The sequence below is a fragment of the Triticum aestivum genome, chromosome 5D (genome assembly GCF_018294505.1).
Source record: "Triticum aestivum cultivar Chinese Spring chromosome 5D, IWGSC CS RefSeq v2.1, whole genome shotgun sequence".
In the NCBI taxonomy this organism is placed as follows: Eukaryota; Viridiplantae; Streptophyta; class Magnoliopsida; order Poales; family Poaceae; genus Triticum; species Triticum aestivum.
In genome coordinates, this window is record NC_057808.1 from 387,289,258 (window position 1) to 387,306,111 (window position 16,854).

The window sequence follows — 16,854 nt, forward strand, 5'->3', positions numbered from 1 at the left end:
ACCTAATCTTGGGCAAATCCCTAAAATTGCAACGAATTTACGGAGGAAAAGAAAGGGAACTGAGGAGTTTACCTAGTAGGAGGGATTGGAGATCGAATCCGGGCCTCAAAACTTCAAATCTGAGAGGGGTGTGGGGGGGGGATCCGAAGGGGGCGCCGCCGCCGCTCTCTGTACAGAGAGCAACTTCCTCAGAGGGGGAAGAACTGCCTGGGAGGGGCTGGCCCGATGCGGCTTAAGTCAACGTGCAGCGCCCAAGCGATAGGCGCTGCACTTTACACAGTGTGGTGCCCAAGCCTTAGGCGCTGCACTGCTGTCTGTGGGGCCGCAACTGGACCAGGGCTGCCACGCTGGCTGGATGTGCGACGCCTAAGGGAAGGGCGCTACAGCGTTGGGTGCGGCGCCTCGCTGTCGGGCGCCACACTAAAGAGTCAGCAGAGTGAAATTTTTTCGAGAGCAGGTCAGTTTGTGATTTGATTTCGCCCTCAGGTCAAATATGTGATTTCTGCCGTCACCTGTTACCTCTGTGAGATATAAATTGTTTCTCTGCACAAGTGTGAATAATAAATGGATTTTATATTTTTCAAGAAATAAAACGATAAATGGAGCTTAAATTTACCCTTTAGCGTAGTGAAGCTTAAATTTACCTTTTTTTAACACTGAAGCTTAAATTTACTTTTTGGAAATGCCTCGTTGAGGGCTTAATTAGATGTAATTCTGGTATATCGGTTGGCCCAAGTTTAGCCCGCTAAGGAAATGCCTCGTTGCGGGCCCAACGATCGCGCAACAGATGGATAGGCCCAGCCCAGAAGGAGAAAGGACACGCACTAATCCCCAACCCAAAACCCTTCTCCCCCACACGACCCCTCACCCGGAGAACCGCAGGCCGGCGGCGAGGAAGGGAAGAAGAAAGCGTCGACCATGGTGGTCCGGATCCGGCTCGCGCGGTTCGGCTGCCGCAACCGGCCCTTCTACCGGGTGATGGCCGCCGACAGCCGCTCCCCGCGCGACGGCAAGCACCTCGAGGTCCTCGGCTACTACAACCCGCTCCCCGGTGAGGCAGCACACCTTTCGATCTGTACATGTATCCCCGGCGACCCACCTCGAATTTCCACCTGGGTCAGCCCCGCTTGGCTGGGCTTGTCGGGATCCGGATTTGTCATGCGATTTTGCGCGTGGTGCTAACTGAAGAATAGCTGATGAGGAAATGTGTCTCTTTCTCTGTTGCTGTCTGCAGGGAAGGATGGTGGCAAGAGGATGGGGCTCAAGTTCGACCGGGTCAAGTGAGTCTTGCCTGCTCCTGATTTTCATTTCAGAGTGTTGTTCAGTTGTATTCCTGCTGCACCTATTCTAGAAGTAACATAGGCTAGTAACAGTGTTTGTTCATCCCAGTATAGCCTTTAATCTTTGATGGCCGGTTGGGCATTTTAGAGGATAAACCTGATTAAATAAGTTATGCCTTTTCTTTGAAACCTACATAAATCGAGTCTTGTTGTTCCCATGCCTTTTGGCGGTAGATTGTATCATTGGGGATGTTGAGTAGGTAAAGCAGAAGAAAGACAAGCTAGACTATCTGGTGCTGCACTATCCTAGTTGATTATAGTACCAATTGACAAGCATCATTCACTTCTACGCTTGCTGCATCCCTCCACCGGAGAAGAAAATTATTGATTTGGTGAATAAGGATTCAGGTTTCTCCAGCACATCTTATAAGATGTGCAGATGTGCTTGATTGCATTGCATCCATAGCAGACCTGATGGGTATTTTTGCTACAAATATGCCATGCTGTTTTTAACACCTGCCCTGCAACACCACATGAATCCTACAACTATTAGTGACACTCAAATTTGGAGTGGGGGCACTTCTTCTACAAAATATGAAATTCTGAAGTAATTTTCAGTGAAATACAAGCAAACTTTACAACCCCCACTGGCCTCTATGTAGATCTGCCCCTGTAATTGGGGGTGTTGAGTAGGTAAAGCAGAGGAAAGACAAGAAAAACTATGTGGTGCTGGACTATGGTAGTTGATTGGATGCTAATTGGCAAGCATCATTCAGTTATACACTCGCTGCCTCCATCCATTTGAGAAGAAAATTACTGATTTGCTGAATAGGGGTTCAGGTTTTTCAGTTACATCATCCCAGTATAGCCTTAATCTTTGATGTCCGGTTGGGCATTTTAGAGGATAAACCTGATTAGATAAGTTATGCCTTTTCTTTGAAACCTAAATAAATCGAGTCTTGTCGGTCCCATGCCTTTGTGGCGATAGATTGTATCATTGGGGATGTTGAGTAGGTAAAGCAGAAGAAAGACAAGCTAAACTATCTGGTGTTGCACTATCCTACTGTAGTTGGTTATAGACTTATAGTGCCAATTGGCAAGTACTCCCTCTGTCCCAAAATAAGTGTCTCAACTTTGTACTAACTTTAATGTAAAGTTGTACTAAGCTTGAGACAATTATTTTGGGACGGAGGGAGTATCATTTACTTCTATGCTTGCTGCCTCCCTCCACCAGATAAGAAGATTATCATTTTAGTGAATAAGGATTCAGGTTTTTCAAGCACATCATATATTTATAGTGTTTGTTCATCCCAGTAGCCTTATTCTTTGATGGACGATTGGACATTTTAGAGGGTAAAGCTAAATAGATTATGCCTAATCTGTGAAACCTAAACAATTTGGGCCTGGCTGTTCTAGTGCTCTGTGGCGGTACATTGTATCATTGGGTATGTTGAGTAGGTAAAGCAGAGGAAAGACAAGCAAAACTATGTGGTGCTTGACTATGCTAGTTGATTGGATGCTAATTGGCAAGCATCATTCAGTTATACATTCCTGCGTCCATCCATTGGAGAAGAAAATTATAGATTTGCTGAATAGGGGTTCAGGTTTTTCAAGTACATCATTGATTGGATCCATAGCAGACTTAATGAGAGTATTTGCTACAAACAGGCCATGTTGTTTTTTGTGCCTGCCGTACAAGACGACATGATATCATACAGCTATAGTGACACCATATAACTATACTTCTGTTGTAGGTACTGGCTATCTGTTGGGGCACAGCCATCAGATCCCGTGCAGCGTATCCTCTTCCGTGCCGGTGTTCTGCCGCCGCCTCCGTTGCTAGCCATGGGCCGGAAGGGTGGACATCGTGACAGGAACCCCATTCATCCGATGACTGGCCGTCCCTTGGATCTTGAGGGTGTCACGATTGTCGATGATCCCAATGCTGCTGAAGGTGATGCTGAAGCACCTACAGAACCTTCGTTGGAGGCGTGATAGATTTTCTGTTCTGGCATATGGAGTGGTGCTGCAAGGCAAAAGAATTTGTTTGTTGTGCTTCTGTTAAGATCATGAGCACGTAGTGTATGATCTTCAACAATTTCGTCATGTAACTCTGCTTTGTTAGCCTTTGCTGCACCATGGGTTAGCCAGCCGTCTCCAGTCTACTACGCCGTGTCCTAATATGGTTCCTTTTGAATGGATTATGCAATTTCTGCATTCCTTTTGGATGCTCAAGTTGACAAATAATAATTCAAGTAAAGTGCTGGACTGGGTGCCCCATAATCATGTGCGCAACATATGCTTGATAGCCATGTATGATTATTCCTGCTGTGTGATCCAATCGATGCTTTATCTGATGTGGTTGCAAAGGTGACATATATTGCTTGATTGTGTAGCTTAAAAAGGTGCATCTTGTCTTGTGGCATCCTCGTGGATACCTGTGACGTTTGTTTGTGTTGATGTTTTCTTGTGTGATTCCTTCCTTGTATTGGTCAGTTGTCTCACTGCCATGACATGCATGTTGCCTCCTGAAAGCATCTTCAAAACAATTACTCCCTCCGTCTCATGATGTAAGATGTTTTTTGATACTAATGTAGTGTCAAAAAACGTCTTTACCTTATGGGACGGAGGGAGTATGTCATAAGCTTCCCAAAATTCTGAGCTTATTTAGCTGAAGGGTATGTTGTGTTGTCATTATGTGGAACATTGTACTGTTTCTTTCTCGTTGCTCATTTGTAAAGGGCTTGTACTTTGATTCCGATAATCGAAATTAAAGAGGGAAATCTCCAGAACTGAATAAAACATACTAGTAGATGGAGTATATAATTTCAACAAACAGCTACCTCCGTAGGTATACTCAAAATACCTGTTTGGTATTCATGTATTCAGTAAAAGAAAGAGCCAATTTACGCCACTGAAATGGCAGCCAAATAAAAAATCGCAGAATTTTCATGCTCTATCCTGAATGACACCTGTGATTGCTAATGATAATATCTTCGTTTCTGCATTGGACTGTGAGAGATGTGTCCTGTCCTGCCTTCCCACCAACTGAAACCTGCGCTCTGCCCAATTTGGCGCCATAGTTTGCATGAACAAGTTCAGACTGTACACCTCAAGGATATCCAGCCAAGTAAGCCTTGAGACTCACAGAAGAGAGAAGAGAATGTTTGACCAGGAATCAAGGTATGTTTCTCCTTTGGGTCTATCTAACTGCAAGTAAATTTCTTCTTCCCTAGGCCACCCCCATCATGCCAAACCAACCTCACCAAGAAAAGCAAAGCTTTCTCTCCATGGTTGATGCCTTGATGGCAGCACTTGCCCTCACTCTCTTCCCCTTCTTTAAATCTTGTAAGCATCCTCGCAATGTCTTCTTCCTTTGTTCCGATCGAGACCCCATTTTATCTTCCCTCATCGACGACGTCGGCTGCCGGGGTTTTCCGTAGCCAAGTCTCACCATGGGAGAGCCGAGGCATCACTGCAAGCTATGGCTCCTCCTGCTGGCATTGGCCCCGTGGCTGCACGCATCGACGGGCGCGGCGACGACGTTCACCATAGCGAACTACTGCGCCTACACGATATGGCCGGGCACGCTGGCCGGCTCCGGCACGCCGCAGCTGTCCACGACGGGGTTCGAACTCGGGCCGGGGCAGACGGTGCGGCTCGCGGCGCCGCCGGCGTGGTCCGGGCGGATGTGGGCGCGGACCGGGTGCGTGTTCGACGCGGCCGGCGCCGGGGTGTGCCAGACGGGCGACTGCGGCGGGCGCATGGAGTGCCGCGGCGCCGGCGCCACGCCCCCGGCCACGCTCTTCGAGGTCACGCTGGGGAAGGGCGGCGGCGAGGACTTCTACGACGTGAGCCTCGTCGACGGGTACAACCTCCCCGTCGTCGCCATCCCCCGCGCGCTGCGCGGGCCCGGCGCGTGCAACGCCACCGGCTGCTTGGCCGACCTCAACCGCTGTAAGTACTCCAGTGAACATCTCATGCCAGCCTTGCCGTTGCGCGCCATTGCCGGCTCTGATGATCATGGCGTATGGATGGATGGAGCAGCGTGCCCGACGGAGCTGCAGGTGGTCTACGGCGCCGGCGCGATCGCGTGCCGGAGCGCGTGCGAGGCGTTCGGGCAGGACAGGTACTGCTGCAGCGGCGCCTACGGCACGCCGGCCGCGTGCCGGCCGACGTCGTACTCGTCCGTCTTCAAGATGGCGTGCCCGCGCGCCTACAGCTACGCCTACGACGACAGCACCAGCACCTTCACCTGCAGCGCCGACGACTACACCGTCGCCTTCTGCCTCCCCACCTCCGGGTCAGCTCATCAAAACCGTGGCAAACATACATACACGGCACGCGTGTGGCCTGCGACCTGCGTAGCTAACAGCTTTGTGATCGGATCGGCTTTCCGGTGCAGGATAAAGGAGTCGGACGCCGTGTTCCTGGGCGCGCAGATCATCGGCGGCCGCGGCACAGGTGCTGCCGAAGCCAACGATATCGCGCCGCCGGCGTACGGCAACGGTGGCGCGGGCGCTTACCCACCGCCGACCTCCGACAGCTACAGCGGTGGTGGACCCGGAGGCGCTTACCTGCCGCCGGTTTACAACTACGGGCCTGGCGGCGATCGCATACCGCCGGCGATGAGGATCTCGTCGGCGAGCACGACGACGTACATCCGGCCGTGGCTTCCGCTGCTGCTGCTGCTCCTCTGCTTTACCTGACCGTAGTTCCGTTGCCCGCTGCGCACGACGAGCTCGCGACAGTTTAAGCTGACTCCGAGTTTAACGCAGCCTGGCAGCAAAGAAGAGATGGGTCGATCGAGAAGGGCCTTTCATTCATGCGTTGGATGTTTGCACGATCCAAAACTTATTTTCATCCCTCGTGGATATGTTTGCAGAGCTCCAACTTATCGTACCGTTTACTAGTTGATTAGTTACAGCAGATGTTAGGCGACTAATTGTAAAGATCGGGTCCGTTTTACAAGTTACAGTAGATGACACTAACCTCCCGTGGATTAGCTCTCGACAGGACGTGCGTTCGGTATACGCACACTCATTTCTCAAAACCTGTGATGAATCCTGTGGAAAGAACGATACATTCAGTTCAGGATCACTGAACTTATCCTTCTGACGCGATCGGAAACTGCACAAATACACTCACAAAATTACTCCCTCTGTAAACTAATATAAAAGCATTATATAAACTGCACAAATACAGTCACAAAATACGGTCATCAGTTCGCTCACTTTCATCAATCTAGAAAATTGCGGCATTTGCCTGTGATCAATGCCCACATGGTCAACACAGCTATGGGGCCCAGTTGCCAGTGTCGCGCCTGCCTGGCTAGGCAATTCCGCGAGCATCTCCAGGCCACTCCCAGGCAGACCGGCGAGGTCACGATCCAACCAGCCGCAAATCTCCCCAGACACTCGACCACCGCGCCCCGCCCGCCGGCCGCCGCCGCCGCCGCCTCGATCCCACGCCCCACCGGCTCGGGACGCCCCCGCCACTCACGCGTCGCCGCAATCGCCGTCCCCGCTCTTCCTCGTCGGGACACCGCGTTCCCCGTCCGCAGTCTCTGACCGCCTCTGCCGCGCGGATCGCTGGTCCACGGGCGGGATGGACAAGCTGGTGCAGTTCGGGAAGAAGGCATGGTTCGTGGTGCGGGTCATGTCCGGCTACGAGGAGAGGAGGATCCGGTCCTACAGGCTGCAGCTGCAGCAGCGCCTCCAGCAGGTGAGAAAAACGCTGGGTCCGCCATTTCTTGGATGATATCCGTTCTATCAGTTTTAGCGAAACACCATTCACCGGCCTTCCAAGTCTCCATTGAATCCTCTAGGCTTCTAGCTGTTCTCCTTTGGAGGATCTCCTGGAATTAAGATAGGGTTGGCCTCCAGGCGTGTAGTTTGCACTCTTAATTGCAGTAGGGCTGACAGACACTTGGTGTTGAATTGGAGTTGTGTTCTTCTCCTCAAGTTGTTTGACATGGCTGATTGCTGTAAATGAGAAGTTATTCTCCAATGCATATCCATTGTCCGGCTTGTTCAGTTGGTCATGTCTGCGGAAAAATGTCACTGTTTCGGCTAACCATATCCTTTAGTTAGTGTAATGCATCTTATCACAATTGTTTGTTCCCTGGACACTGAATTATCTTGCTAGTTGTTTTGGGCTGTGATGGTTAGGAACTTCACTAGAAGAACATCACATATCTGATCAACTTTGCAACTGTTGTGGTCGTGGGTGCACGGGGCTGCAGGAGATACGCATATCCATGAAGGCATTGCGTGTGTTATGTTAGGCTGTTAGAGATAGGAAGTTTAGGAAAATGAGTTAATCCAGTATTAAGTATCTTTGTTGGATACATTTGGGTCTACTAGTAAGGGTCTGGTTAAATTAGGAAGATTCCATTTGAACTAGGAAGATAGAGGTATGGTTTGTCTTGAGTTTGAATAGAGATCAGACTTGGGGATCAAGTTAGTCGTCCTATACAAAGGACTAGTGTGTAGCAGATTGAATCAGGTAACAAGAGAATAGTTTGCCAATCTGTTATCGTCCCAAAGCTATGTTCTGCTCCGCAATCCCCTGTGCCATGCCATCCGGCCATTCTCAGGGTGGTGGTTACCTAGTCTGTTCCAGCAATGCTTTTTATTTCTTAGTTGATTTCCCTGTCCTAACTGTTGCAAAACATTTGATATTTTTAACTCTATGTTGATAATTTTTATCATTAAACAAAGATAGGAAGGCATTTGTCCTTATGACCTGTCTTACTGTGAGTTGCTGCCACAATTCTTGTGTCATTCTTGTTGTTTGTGTATGCCGGGTGCACTGCACCCGTTTTTTTTTTCCTTTGCACCCTTAACCAGTGGTGGTGTTAGACTTATGAACTTCACAACTTGTCAGTTACTTAAATTCCTTTTAACAATTATGTGGTGCTATCGTGCTATCATGTAAAGAACACAATATATGTTCCAAATTATGTTTATAGTCAACTAGATTGCACTGATACGGATACACTTATCAGTATCGGGGTGATAAGGAAAAAAGTGGATACGTAAATAAGTCATTTCTGAACAGCGCCAATACGGGGATGCGTTTGCCTATTTTTGAAAACAATATAAAAAATATGCTATCAATAAGCCTCAAGCCATTTAGCATATATTTGGTCAGTGCAGTCCATTATCTTATATCTTTTTCTCCATTATTCCAACAAAAGCAAGAACCAACAGCCAACGGGTTCACCAAACATAAAAGTTCAGTTGGAGACGAAGGGAGGAGGAGGAGGGAATCAGCAGCCTTCCATTAGATATAATTCTACAGGATAGTGGGGGGAAGGGGAGCGGGAGCAGCGGGGAAAGGCACCCACCACCGGCGCTAGTAGAGCCTGAGAGGTATCGGGGATGTATCTATCGGATACGGTATCCGATACGGGTACACGGTTGCTTGAAGTATCGGTGTTTTCTTGATAGTCAAAATTTACTTACAGTCATGCAAACTAATGTTGTAGCTTTGTAGGGCATATTTCGGTGTCGCTTAGGGCTAAAGTTATTTATTCTAATTTTAGCACAGAAATCTTGAAGTCCTCAATCGTCTGTATACTGTCTCTTGTATTGAACTATTGCTTACTAGAATATCTTAAACTAATATCAGGAAACTACTACACTAGCTTGCAGATAAGATCGTCCTTTCCAGGTAGCACGTAGGTTGGTTATTCATGGTAACATCACCAATCATCCGTAAGGACCAATATTGTATTCAATTGCAATATCAGTTAAACTCCAGTACTGTTTATTCAGGCTCAGGCTAAGAAGAAGGAGATTGAGAAACAACCAGAGCAAGTTATTCTGTCAGAGGTTCGTCAAGTGGTTCAGCAGATGCAAGCTCTCAATCAGCACCTCGAAGAAGCTGTAAGTCATTGTACTGCAAATTTATAGTTAAAATTGCCCAACACTTGCCCAGGAAATGTGTATTGCATTCTGAGAAATTATTTACTCCCTCCGTTCCATAATTATTGTCGTGGTTTTAGTTCAGAGGGAGTAGTTTATGTGCAATCTCACAACTGAAAAAGAGGCAGCGATCATGTTGTCGGCCTTTGGAGAACGAATGAACAATACAGTGGCTTGTTTCTGTTTGACTGATGTGAAACATGCTTGTTCAGAAACTCCCAAAGTAGACTTATTTTTTGGTTTAGATTTCAGATGTAGGATCGCTGTCGGTAAACTGAAATGCCACTTGTTTTATACGAACAACTGGTGTAATGACTTGTAATCCGTTCTTTTCATCTTACTCTTCAGGAAACTGCCATAGATGAGTATTTCAAACCGATCGACAAGAATGCTCAGATCTTAATAGACATGCAAATGGAGAAAGAAGAGAAGCAAATGAAGGAGATGCTCCAAGTAATGCGAGGCCAAATACAAATGCAAAGAGAAATCGAGACGATGAAAGCCGAGGCCAGTGCCGTGGAGCCTGTCGACACCCAAGCGAGTGCAACAACGGCTGAGATTCCTCCGAAACAAGAAAACACTAAATAGATACTGTCCGCTGTTACGTTTTCCATAAGCTAGTTATTATGTGCGCATGGATGGACTCTTTACATGGGCTCTTGCTGGGCTAGGTAATAAGTAGGGATCTACGGCAACACAACTGCCAATTTTGTACCTCGGGTGGTATTCTTTTTCGCTGGGCAGAGTTTCTCGTCTTCCTGACCCGTGTTGTTTCCTGTTCGAGACGGTAAATCATGGAAGCTTTGTGCAATTTGATGTGGGCTGTGAGTTGTGGAAACTGCACCGTGTGCGTAACCAAAATTTGAGTCCTGTCCTAAGTAGGAAGCACAATTTTAAGTACTTGGGAAGCTTTATGTTTGTGTGTTTCGCGGAGGTGCTGGTGTCATCCCATTATGTTCTCCCCTTCATTTGTTGTCTTTGCTCTAGGTTTTTGTTTGTGCAGGCGGTGAATCTGGGATTCTCAATGCAAACATACAACAATGAGGACGTGACTTCCATTTTTCTCAAACTGAAGTGGGAAGAGACCAAACCAATGATCCAAATTGCAAAGGCTCGGCGGAAATAATAAAGATTCAGGTAATTTACAGCCTCATCATCATCTGGAAAAATATGAACTTATTATCCATGTACCTTGAGAAGAGAAGAAGAAAAGGAATCTGATCTTGAAAATGCATGTGTTTAACTCTAGAAGCAGTGATATGGACGGGCTTGGGATTAAATACGTTCCAGACTTCCAGGTCAAGTGAACGGTGGCCATATGCCTGTTCTAGTCCAGGTCAAGTGAATGAACGGTGTCCATATGTCTAGTGCGGCGTGGACGTGGAAAACGACATGACCATCAGCATCCGTGACTAGGAGTAGGTGTCCTGGCATGCACTTGCGGGTGGTGCACACGCAGAGACAGGTCACTCGCCCCAGATCGATCGATACCGACAAATTTGACCTATAGACGAAATCAAATCACAGAATGAACTGTCCGTGAAACTATTTCACGCGGCTGACCCGTGGCGCCTAGCTCTCAGGCGCTGCACTAGTGCAACGCCTGGGAGCTAGGCGCTGCACTAGTGCAACGCCTAGGAGCTAGGCGCTACACTGTATAGTGTGGTGCCTAGCTTTCAGGCGCTGCACACTGACTTAGTAATTTTCTGATCACACGGGTGCCACGCTGGCCGTGTAGCGCCTATCTGTGAGGCGTTGCACAGTGTAGTGTGGCGCCTTCGTGTCGGGCGTCACACAAAAAGGTCAACCGCGTGAAATAGTTTCACGGATAGTTCATTCTGTGATTTGATTTCGTCTATAGGTCAAATTTGTCAAATTTGCCGTCGATACCTCTCAATCTCACGAGATATTTCTGTACTACCTCCTATCCTGATGACAAGGACAATGAAGCGATCCACGTACGGAGCACGGTCGATGGAGATATGGATGGGGGGCAGATCGACCAGCTGTGACCCCCTAGCTAGCTAGCTACGCCTCATAGGACGAGCAGCAGCGCGTGCGTGATCAATAATTCACGCTAACTTGCATGTGGGCTAATTGGCATGACGCATCGTGCACATCAATCATTAGAGACAAGGATGTGCTAACCGCTGACTCGGGCATGAGTCATGAGCTGATCTTGCTAGCTAGCTCCATCGACCGTGGCACGTCGATCTGCACTGCACACATGCGTACGGGCCCGTGCATTGCATGGATATGATATGGTCGGTCAGACCGTAGACGTGACGTCAGAGCGAACAAACTGGCTTTGGAGCTTTGTGAAGATGCATATTCTCAAGGTATCTCCGGCACACGCACAGTACATCGAGATGGCCATTATTTCTCGCGTGCCAAAATGGAAGATAAAAATCTGCATCACAACTAAGGCTTAATCACAACGCACGTACGATATAGGACAAATATGTGTCACTTCACTGTTCCAAAGCTCACAAAATGATTACCACTTCGCTGTTCCATAGTTGCACACGGTGCACACATTATTTGGCAAACATATATATAGTACCACCAATTGGAAATTGCGACAATTAACACGTCTGACATAACCATAATTATGCACAACCACAGTTGATGCTCGCGCTCCAAACATCCATCCATCCATGCCTGCTCAGTAACTCCTGGCGTTCCCCGTCGGGTTCCCGTCGAACCGCCCGATGCCGAAGTGCCGGAGCTCCACGCCGGCCTCCGCCGCGGTCCCCGACTCGCCGTCCAGCGCCATCTCGGCCAGGATCCTCCCCACCGCCGGGCCCATCTTGAAGCCGTGGCCGGAGAACCCGGCGCCGACCACCACGTCCCTCCCGAACTCCTGGCCGCCCAGGAAGTCGATCACGAAGTCCTCGTCGGGCGTCATGGAGTACATGCACGCCTGCCGGACCACCGGCCCGCCCGCGGTCTCCACGCGGCCCGGCATCACCTCGTCGATCCACCGCGCCACGGGCTCCACCAGCCCGTCCTCCCCCGGGCCGATGGCCCAGTCCCGGCCGTCCGGGTCGCACGGCGGCCCGCCGTGCATGGCGATCTTGATCAGCCCCGGGTACTCCATCGACGGCGTGCTGTATATGTAGGGGAGGCCGTAGCTGGCGAACGTCGGGAAGCCGGCCTCCGTGGTCAGCTCGCGCTCGTGCCCGGGCTTCACCTTCCAGTAGCAGATGAGGGTGTGCAGCGGCTGCACGGGCAGGTCGGCGCCGGTGACCGACTTGACCAGCTTGCTCGTCCACGCGCCCACCGTGATGATGCACTTGCCGCCGTGGAACTCCTCACCGTTCGCTGTCTTCACCACGATCGTAGTCGTCGTTCCTTCTCCTGCTTGAAAGATTTACTACCAGTTATTAATATGGGTTGCACTTCGTGTGTACTGGATGCGATTTTTAGGCACACTATTATGCTCTAAGATTTTGTGTATTTCACTACTTAATATGCATGTATGGTGGAAGTATGAGGGTAAGAATCTTTTTGGCGCATCATCAATGATTGGAATCACTTTTTACTTATTTAGAAAACTATTTTCGCGATAAGAATCTTTTTGAAGCACTTTGACGGCACCAGCTCTGCTCGCGGTCTTAAACAATTAGTTGATTCTTTAGAGAAACCTGTCGCAATATTTTTAGCCACTACTCCGTTGGCTTGTAGTATGTGCGCCAACCAAAGTGTAATGAAGCAAACTACATGTGATGTGACGTGACAAGTGGAGATACTACTTTCGTTTAAGAAATGACAAATGGGATTATAAAGCAAGAGATTCTTGTTCATTATTTTGGACACGGAAAGGTACGACGATTCCCAACTAAAACTGCAATCATTGTACACTACTCAAAGTGCATCCTTCTAAGGAAGTGGAAATTATTGATATGGCGCGACAGTTCATATGTGCGGACAAATTTGCTCTGTGGAGATGGCCAGATCAGGACATGATCTGTATAAAGATGCCAGACCAGGGATGGTCCATGAAAATGCTGACGCGGCCGCTCCGCACGGCACCGGCTCACATGCAGTAGCCGATGGATCAAATGGTTCCAAGAAAATTGGTTGGAGGTGAGACGAAGAAGACGTGCGAGCGTGCGACACGGCCGGCCGCGCTCTGGCGGTTTACACACCTTTCCTGGCGACGTCGACGACCTCCGTCCTGTCCCTCACGACGGCGCCCATCTTGGCGGCCAGCGCCTGGAACATGGCCACCGCCTTGGTCGCCTTCATCACCCCGCCCAGCTCGCTGCTCGCCGCCGCCCACCCGTCCGGCACCCTGAACGCCTCCGCCCACGCCGGCCGTGGCGCGTCCGCCGCAGCCGGGGCGAGCACAGTGGCGCCGCCGTTGGCGACGGAGGCGAGGAACGCCGGGTCGTCCCGCGGGCCCAGGTCGAGGTGCGGGGTGGGCGTGAGCACGGCGTACCCGGAGTCCCGCTGGGCGTCGTCCCAGAGGCGGCGCGAGAGGCGGACCATGGGCGGGTAGTGCGGCTGCGGGTAGGTGGCGCGAATGGTGCGGGACTCGCCGTGCGACGACCCGCGCTGGTGCAGCAGGTCGAACTGCTCGAGCAGGAGCACGCGCGCGCCCCGGGACGCCGCCGCGTGCGCCGCGCAGCTGCCCATGATGCCCGCGCCCACCACGATCACGTCGAACGAGCGCTCGGCCGGCTGCGCAGCCATGGTTGCTGTTCCCGTGTCTGTGGTACGCGCGTGCTCTGGAAGTGAAGGGTGTGCGAAGCAGGAACCGGGAGGGAGGCGGGCTTGTGTGTATTTAAAGACCGGTTTTGCTGTCAGGCGCAACCGATGACCGTCCGTCCAGTTTGGCCGCTACTTGTGCAGTTGTGCTGGCTTGATATTAAAGGGGTAGCTTCTTTTTTACTTATTTTGTTAATCGTCATGTAAAGAGACACGCCAATGTTCCCGTCCATCTATGTGCAAAGCACGCATGCACACTAGAGGTGACAAGAGTGTTGGATAGACTCCCCTTCTGGCTTTTTGGTCACTAGCCTTATGGCTGATAGTGCTGGAGCCCCTTTGATTGAATGATAAAGGCTCTCAATTCCTTGCAAAGAAAGAAAAGAAAGTTGTGCTGGCTTGAATTGGACTGACGTTTTCTTTTTTCTTTTGAGCCCGACTGACCCTTCTTTCACATTAGCTACATTTCAGTCAGCTGACTTTTCATTTTGTGGTCGGTCGATTTTCTGTTCATTGGATGTGCCTTGAGATCTGTGTTGTTTTCATGTTTTTGTGTTTAATTCTGTTGTGGGGTTTGGGCTGTGTGGAATCGATTGACCCCTATTTTGGGTCAGTCGAATTGCTTCTTGGGCTCGTTTTGTTCTTCCAGGTTGCGTTTTCCTTTTTTCCTTTTCTTTATTGTTTTTTGTTTTGTGGGTTTTTACATACAAATACTATATAATATGTGCCAAAATTTCATGATTATATGATTATTTTTGCATATTATGATAAATTGCAATTCCGGCACAAAGTCGTGCGCAAGTTTTTTTTAAACTTCTCTCTTCTTAAAGGAAATACCAACGCCACTAACTCATTCCTTTTTAGAAAAAATTATTATTTTGATATTATTTGTCTTTACTTCATTTTCACTCTACTTTAAGGTTAATACCAATGCCACTATTCATTTTTTCTTAGATTTTGTTTTTGCAAAAGTCCACTTTTATATGCTTATTCTTGCATATTTTAAAAAAGCGCAATTTTTATGTATATTTCGCGCAAATTTTGTCAGTGTTTGTTTTAGATTCTTTTTCCCATTTTCTTTGTTCTTAAATGGTAATACGCAATGCCATATATTCATTCTTTCTTTTGTGGGTATTTTTGCTTTATCTTTTATCCCAATTTTCTGTTTCTATGTGTTTTTCCTTTTCCTTTTTCTTGCTATTTATTGGTTATTTTTTGTTTTTGTTAGTTTTAGCTTTTGTTATTTCTTTTTCTTTGTTGACTTTTCTTTTTTCTTTATGCATTTTTTTATGTTGAGTGTGTGTAAATATATGCACACAAGACTACATGTATACATTATATTAGAGTATGGAAATTTCACTACTATATGTTTCTTCTTACATATTGTAAAAAGTGCAATTTTTGTACTAATCTTGACAAAATTTGAGTTTTTTTTTCACTTTCTCCTTTATTTAAGGATAATACCATGACACTAATTCATTCCTTCCTTGAAACTTATTTTTTATGTAAATTCTACTAGTATATGTTAGTTATTGCATAGCTATAAAAAGTGCAATTTATGTGTAAACTATGTGCAAACTTTATCATGATTTATATTTTCGTTCCTTTCTTCTCAAAGGGTGGTATCAATGCCACTACTTCATTCTTTTATAGAAAATGTTATATTTTTGTGTGTTTAAATAGGTATACACGCAAGTACTATACAACATGTGTGTAAATTATAGTGAAGTGCGAAATTGCAATATTATATGTTCGTTGTTTGCATATTACTAAAAGTGCAATTTCAGTGCAAACTTGTGTGCAATCTTTTTTCTCCTTTTCTTTTTTCTTAAAGGGGTTCATTATTTCCTAGAAAACTTTATTATTTTGATTCAGTTTTACTTTTTATTTCTTTCTTCTTAAAGGTTTTCATTCCTCCATAGAAAAATTCATTATTTTGATTTTGATTTTGTTTTTATTTCATTTCATTTTCTTTCTTGAGAGGCAATACCGATATCGTTCCACTATTATATGATTTTGTTTTTGTTTTTAGTGTCTGAGCCAGGCTGTAAAAAACTAAGCGCCTATCAAATAATTGCCCTCGTTACATGGATAAACATTCACTCAATTTTAATGCAATGTGTGTGTGGTTCATACTGTTGTCTAAAAATTGCATTACTATAAGCTTGTTTTTGCATATTATGAAACAATTCAATTTCTATGTCAATCGTGTATTGGGGTGCAGCTCATGGTAAAAGGAAAGATTGGAGAAGTTGGGATAAGTTATTGCAACCAAAGAATAAGGGTGGTGCTGGATTCCAGGACTTCCGGTTGTTTAACCAAGCTTTACTAGCCCGACAAGCTTGGAGATTAATTTCCAACCCGGATAGTTTGTGTGCCCATGTGCTCAAAGCAAGATATTATCCTAATGGAAGACTAGAAGATACAATTGTTGCGGGTAATGCGTCGTCCTCATGGCAAGCTATAAGCTATGATCTGGAATTACTAAAAAAGGGGCTGGTATGGAGAGTTGGTAACGGAAAAGGTATTCGGATCTGGAGAGATAGTTGGATTCCGAGGCCTCACTCATATAAACCCTTCTCCCCACAAGGTAGATGCAGGATCGGATTTTTCTCAGGCATATTGAACGAGAATGGCTCTTGGAATTATGCGTTGCTGATGAAGTTTTTTTGCCATGGCCGATGTATCCGAGATTATGAAAATCAAGGCTTCACCAAGTTCAGAGGATGTGTTAGCTTGGGCGCCTGGAAAGTTTGGTCAGTTTTCTGTCAAAAGTGCTTACGATTTGGCCTTCGAAGAGGCTCACAGAGAAAGTGTTGTATCCTCAAATAGTATGCTATCTGGGGCGCGCCCTTGTTGGAGCTATATTTGGTCTTGCGAAATTCCACCCACGGTTCGCAACTTTGGGTGGAGCGTGGCGACTAACTCTC

At 47.4% G+C, this 16,854-nt stretch overlaps 4 protein-coding genes across 4 annotated transcripts; 3 read left to right on the plus strand and 1 right to left on the minus strand.

Annotated features, from left to right (window-relative positions):
* Nucleotides 1–802: 802 nt before the first annotated feature.
* Nucleotides 803–3,632, plus strand: LOC123122005 (30S ribosomal protein S16-2, chloroplastic/mitochondrial). The gene is made up of 3 exons (XM_044542119.1): nucleotides 803–1,051; nucleotides 1,235–1,280; nucleotides 3,035–3,632. Exons 1-3 carry the CDS (start codon nucleotides 919–921, stop codon nucleotides 3,273–3,275), a joined length of 420 nt encoding a protein of 139 aa, XP_044398054.1. The 5' UTR covers nucleotides 803–918; the 3' UTR covers nucleotides 3,276–3,632.
* A 453-nt stretch (nucleotides 3,633–4,085) lies between these two features.
* On the plus strand, nucleotides 4,086–6,309 carry LOC123125048 (pathogenesis-related thaumatin-like protein 3.5). Its single transcript, XM_044545584.1, has 3 exons — nucleotides 4,086–5,237; nucleotides 5,328–5,583; nucleotides 5,686–6,309. The coding sequence occupies exons 1-3, from the start codon at nucleotides 4,736–4,738 to the stop codon at nucleotides 5,987–5,989; spliced, it is 1,062 nt and encodes a 353-aa protein (XP_044401519.1). The 5' UTR covers nucleotides 4,086–4,735; the 3' UTR covers nucleotides 5,990–6,309.
* A 577-nt stretch (nucleotides 6,310–6,886) lies between these two features.
* On the plus strand, nucleotides 6,887–10,144 carry LOC123122006 (uncharacterized; the record flags this gene model as incomplete). Its single annotated transcript, XM_044542120.1, is given in 3 exon segments — nucleotides 6,887–7,004; nucleotides 9,062–9,172; nucleotides 9,560–10,144. Coding segments are annotated over 3 exon segments (469 nt in total), but the record flags the coding sequence as incomplete, so codon positions are not given.
* A 1,518-nt stretch (nucleotides 10,145–11,662) lies between these two features.
* Nucleotides 11,663–14,109, minus strand: LOC123122007 (probable sarcosine oxidase). Its single transcript, XM_044542121.1, has 2 exons — nucleotides 13,363–14,109; nucleotides 11,663–12,571 (listed from the first exon to the last, which is right to left on the minus strand). The coding sequence occupies exons 1-2, from the start codon at nucleotides 13,907–13,909 to the stop codon at nucleotides 11,877–11,879; spliced, it is 1,242 nt and encodes a 413-aa protein (XP_044398056.1). The 5' UTR covers nucleotides 13,910–14,109; the 3' UTR covers nucleotides 11,663–11,876.
* Between the last annotated feature and the right edge of the window lie 2,745 nt (nucleotides 14,110–16,854).